At 35.9% G+C, this 5,416-nt stretch overlaps 1 protein-coding gene across 1 annotated transcript; it reads left to right on the forward strand.

Moving 5' to 3' along the window:
• Positions 1 to 1,385: 1,385 nt before the first annotated feature.
• On the forward strand, positions 1,386 to 4,211 carry LOC147396410 (Galactose oxidase/kelch repeat superfamily protein). The gene is made up of 2 exons (XM_086451550.1): positions 1,386 to 2,402; positions 3,858 to 4,211. The coding sequence occupies exons 1-2, from the start codon at positions 1,480 to 1,482 to the stop codon at positions 4,147 to 4,149; spliced, it is 1,215 nt and encodes a 404-aa protein (XP_086307676.1). The 5' UTR covers positions 1,386 to 1,479; the 3' UTR covers positions 4,150 to 4,211.
• Positions 4,212 to 5,416: the final 1,205 nt, after the last annotated feature.

The following is a 5,416-nucleotide window of genomic DNA, read 5'->3' on the forward strand; positions in this document are numbered from 1 at the left end:
TTGAGGTGGATTTAATCTCCCATCACTAAAATCCGTCACCATAGTCTATGTTTGTTCTAGTGTCGAACTTAAAACTTTCTTTTGTATTTTTCTCCTCTAGCGTTTAATTTCTTTTACACCATTATCCATCATTTGCTCATAATTGCTCATGCCTTAACATCCTCAATACCTTCTCCATTTGTTGTTGTTGTTGTTGTTTTTTTTTTTTTTTTCTTCAATAAAAGCTCTACATTCACCTATACATCTACGCACCCACGTATTCTTAATTTCACATCTCACTATCTCTTGTTTTATAAAAGTTTTCAGTTTTGTTAAAATCTTTCGATCCTATTTAGTATACATTTAGGAAAAGATCATGATGGACCTGATCTAATGGGATATCAGATCCGACAGACTTAAAAATGAGTGATATGCAATAATGATAGACTTCACAAATAGTGATCACCAACATGCATGACTGAGCATTCCCAACCATCTATCAACAACCCTTATGCAACTTTTGATTGTATTTAGTATACTTTTAGAACCCCAAATAGTGATCACCAACATACTTTTGATTGTAATGTGGGCACTTTTGGTTTTTGTTGTAAAATAAGTAAAATTAGAACCCCAAAAATATCTCAAGCGATTGTATCATTCCATCTTCTTTACAACCAATTTATTTTGTCACAAAATATGAGAAAAATTCTTCAACAAATCTTTGCAAAGTTTATTTTCTTTCAACAACACAATGCACGATCTATAATTACAATTTGTTGTAGTGAGGATACGAGTCAAAATTTTTTTTTTTTTTTCTTTCAAAATTTAAAATTCATCTTCTTTATAAATAATAAACTTAAAAGAAAGACAGACATTTTAAATTAAAATACATAATCTATAGGAAACCTCTGAAAAAGTTTTAATTGTAAAAGATAGGAAAACGTAAGGAAATTATAATATATATACTTTAGCAAATCGGATTTAAGTACTTGTGGGTGTCCTGTCAGCTAAAATAAAATCTATACGAGTTCTCATCTGTTCAATTTAATGAGTATAGAAAAAATAGGATTTGGAACCATGGTTTTCAATTCTTGTTTGGTTAAATCGATACAATGGTGCCAACGATGGCCTTCATGGGCCTGAATTTGAAAGAATGTATGATCTGAGTCTAGCCCATTGACACATCTGAGGATCCATAATAATTTTTTAAAAGTGACACGCGTACAAGTAATATGATTAGGATCATAGACATTAAGTATTTCATGGTGCAGCATATCCACTTTCCTGCTGTGTATTACATTAACTGATGCTGCACACCGAATAAAGCCCCGATTATTAATGCCACGTGTACTGATATTGTGATTTTGACTTTTTTTTTTCTTAAAGCTTGTTCACGAAGAAATTGGACATTTTAACCGGAAGTAGAGGTCGATTTAGCCAACACAAACTCTCTCTCTCTCTCTTTCTGAAAATTAAACTGAAACTGAAACTGAAACTCAGATGTCTTCTTCATCATTTCCTGATCAAGAAACCCTAACCCTAATTCCAGGTCTCCCAAACGATCTCTCTTCACTTATTCTCTCCTTCATCCCATACTCTCACCACTCTCGTATCAAACCCACCTGTAAATCATGGAATTCTTTCCTCTCCTCCAAAACCCTAATCACACTCCGCCAATCTCACCGCTCATCTCATCTCCTCTGCATCTTCCCTCAAGATCCTTATCTAACCTCACCTTACCTCTTCGATCCTCACAATATCGCTTGGCGTCCTCTCCCTCCCATGCCCTGCAATCCTCACGTTTACGGCCTCTCCAATTTCATATCAGTCTCTCTCGGCCATCATCTCTACGTCCTCGGGGGCTCCCTTTTCGATACCCGATCTTTCCCCATCGATCGACCCTCTCCATCTTCTTCAATTTTCCGTTTTGATTTCTCCACCTCGACGTGGGACCGTCTTTCTTCGATGATCTCACCTCGCGGTAGCTTTGCTTGTGCCGCGGTACCCAATTCAAAGCAAATTCTTGTCGCTGGTGGTGGGTCGCGGCACGCCATGTTTGGGGCTGCTGGGAGTCGGATGAATTCCGTGGAGCGGTATGATGTGGAGAAAGATGAGTGGGCTGCGTTGGATGGTTTGCCGAGGTTTCGAGCAGGGTGTGTTGGGTTCTTGGTTGGAAATGGGGATGAGATGGAATTTTGGGTGATGGGAGGGTATGGTGAATCGAGGACGGTTTCGGGTGTGTTTCCAGTTGATGAGTATTATAGGGATGGTGTGATTTTGGAATTGAAGAATGGTGGGAAATGGAGAGAAATTGGGGATATGTGGGAGGAAGGGGAGAGGAGGCTTGGAAATGTTGTTATTGTTGATGGGGATGATAGTGAGGTGCCTGATGTCTTTATGCTCGATAGGAATGATATTTTCAGGTAATTTTTTTTTAATTCTTGTTGGAAATGTGTAAAACGTTTGATAAGTGATATTTAATTTAGGGTTTTTTTTTTTTTGGTTTTGTAGTAGTAATCATGTGCTAAAGTGTAGCTTTGTTGTTGATCAATCTTTACTCTTTTAGGTTGCTTGATTAACTTCCAAGAATTCAAAGTTGCAATGTAGGTTAATGTGTTGGTCATATAAAATTATGTTGATGATGTTGTTTAGAAGGTATTTAGTGAGAAGGGTGGAGAGTAAAGAAAATAAAATTGATGTAGTTTGGTGAACTTATGTTGAAATGTGCCCGTGCCCATGGTGGTTATGTAGAAATTTCATGCTTGATGTTTTACATAGGTTGTCTGGTTATTGGCATAGTTACCAATTCAGAGTGTACGGGTCTAAGACCGTAAATTGGAACAAAAAGAGAGGAGAAAAAAACGATAAAATACCAAAAGTATGTTAAAAGTTATACAAAAAATCGTATACATATGCCTTCTTTTATTTGATATATATATATATAGAGGGCGGTTCAAGCGACATATGTAAAACCAATGGGTTTTCAAAATATGGGTTAGAGGTTTTGGATTGAGCTGATTTTTTGCGAGGATGGTCACTATGATGAGAAAATCATTCTCACAAAAAATCAGCTCAATATGACTTGATTCTTTATCATTTCTGTGTTGAATTTCAGTTAGTATTTGTGGCAGCTCTACTGTTGCTCCTCATATTGGTCTAGATATAAGTTTGTCCTTTCAATCATTATTGACTCTTGAACTATATTAGCCGTTTCACTGTTGGTACAATTGTATAGTTGCTATAATTGATTTCTTGCAGCCATCATAGGAGAAGCTTTGTGAAGCGTACATTATAGAATTACTAGAATGCAGTAATCACAACATGTCAGATCAAATTAAAATTTGTCTTGAATGCTTCCTGAGAACTTTAAAGATGGAATTGATCCAATATGGTTTTGTGGATATATTACATATGAAAAAAATTGGTTTGCGGATATTCCACTTTTTGCAAACATCTAGGTCAATAGTAAGGAGAAATAAAGCAAGTATTAAGTGATTATGAAAAAATTTCTTACTGATCCCAAAACATTTAAAGAAAATTTCATCATCTGCAAATCTTTACTTTACTTCCAGAAAAACTGCATTTTTTTATTATTCATTTTCTTAAGGTAAGTCCCTTCGATGTATTGTTGGCATTATTGCAAAATGCGTGCACAGGCATATATTGGCTCTAATTAGATACTACAACACCACTTTATTTTGCATCAGAATCAGAACCTATCAAAAGAGCTGATTCTTTTAGCCAATCTAGAATTCTTTTATCAGATGGCTTGTATGAAATTTGGGTTGGTCCTTCAAATGTTATTCAACTCTGTATTTTTGTAGCAAATCCATTTTCTAGCGAAGTTTTGTACCCACAATTTATGTTTTGTGTCTCAGATACGATCTCTCTTCCAACCGGTGGCAGCAGGAGACAAGGGTACCAAGAAAAGCACCCATGAACTCATCTTTTGGTTTTGTTGCGTTAGACGGAGAACTGCATGTGTTGTCACCTTTGAAACCTGTTGACTCAACAGAAATCCGAAGACCTCGGCAGCACAAAAGGGCAGCAACTCTCCTCATCCAAATCTACCATCCTAAGAAGAGAGTATGGAGATCTCTGATGTCGAAGCCACCCCTCCAGTGCCCTTTGGATTTCAAAACTGCGGTGACGTGCACCATCCGATTGTAGTGGTACTGATCCATATTATTCATATGGTACATTGCAATTAAAAGAAAAAAAAGAAAACTAAACTAGTGACCTTGATTTGTTAGAGTTTGCCTATATCAATTAACCCGGGTCAATGTTGTGTTTAAGAAAATGTACAGCTTTTAACATGGGTTTGAGCAATGTGTATGTAATTTTTGAATTTTTATGTATATGCCTTATATGGTATGTTGATATGCATTGGTGAACAATGTTTATTACTTGGTGTGTTGAAGTAACTTTGTATTTTATTGATTCTCTTAAAGGCAATTGAAAATCTTATCCCGAAGATTTGGGGTTATCTTCGTACAATTTTGTGGAGTCACTTTTTTTTTGGTCATAAATAGAATGGTAAAGGTGAGGGAAGTGATGCAAAGTGAAGTTGTAGATTCACTTGACAAGGAATCTTGAAATTGTAGCACTTTGTTATTCAACCAAGCCCTCACTTGGTTCAAATGCTTCACAAATGTGAAAATTCCGAAGATGGTGTCATGAGGAAAATTCCATTGGTCCATAAACCTAACCTTGAATCCCTCTCTTTCTTTCGTTTAAAGTCTTGTTGCTTCAATCGTGGGTGGCCTTCAAGAGCGCTAGCATTTTTCTTTTGATGGCTTAATAGAACCATCATCAATAGAGAAAAGGGGGAAAAAGATTCCAATCAATATCTTAAACATTTCTAATAATTCAACAGTTTTTCCTAAATTGCAGGATATCTTAATTGCCTTAATATATTCCAAGCACCCAAACCATTAATGCTGTCAAAACCTTGAAATCTATCCACTTTCAAACCTTATATTACTAATTATCTGCTCAAAGAAATACTTCCGCACATGAAAATGTTTGTCTTTTATTTTTTTTTAGCCATAACACTATTGTCTTACAATTATAAGGTATAATTGTAACACCCTTGGTTAAATTATTATTAGTCCTAGTTTTGGCCTTTTTTTTTTTATCGAAGAGACCTCTTATGATGAATTGAAGTTCTTCATCAAAACTCCTTGTAACACAACTCTTGTGAAAGACTGAAAATCGTCCCCATCTCCATGACCCAAGATCTCAACTCCTTCATATATAATACTAGTGGATGGTAACATTTGACTGACCATGTTATAATTTTATTAAAATTATTTGGAGGAAGGAGCACTGTTTCCAATATTTTCTCTCATAAAATTCAACGGGAGTTTGCCCCTACCTACCAGCATGGGCATCCTCCTTCAGGTTAATAAGGGTAGAATAGGAAAGCCAATAAAAT

This window comes from Akebia trifoliata, chromosome 8 (assembly GCF_017979445.1).
Source record: "Akebia trifoliata isolate Shusen 1 chromosome 8, ASM1797944v1, whole genome shotgun sequence".
Classification (NCBI taxonomy): Eukaryota; Viridiplantae; Streptophyta; class Magnoliopsida; order Ranunculales; family Lardizabalaceae; genus Akebia; species Akebia trifoliata.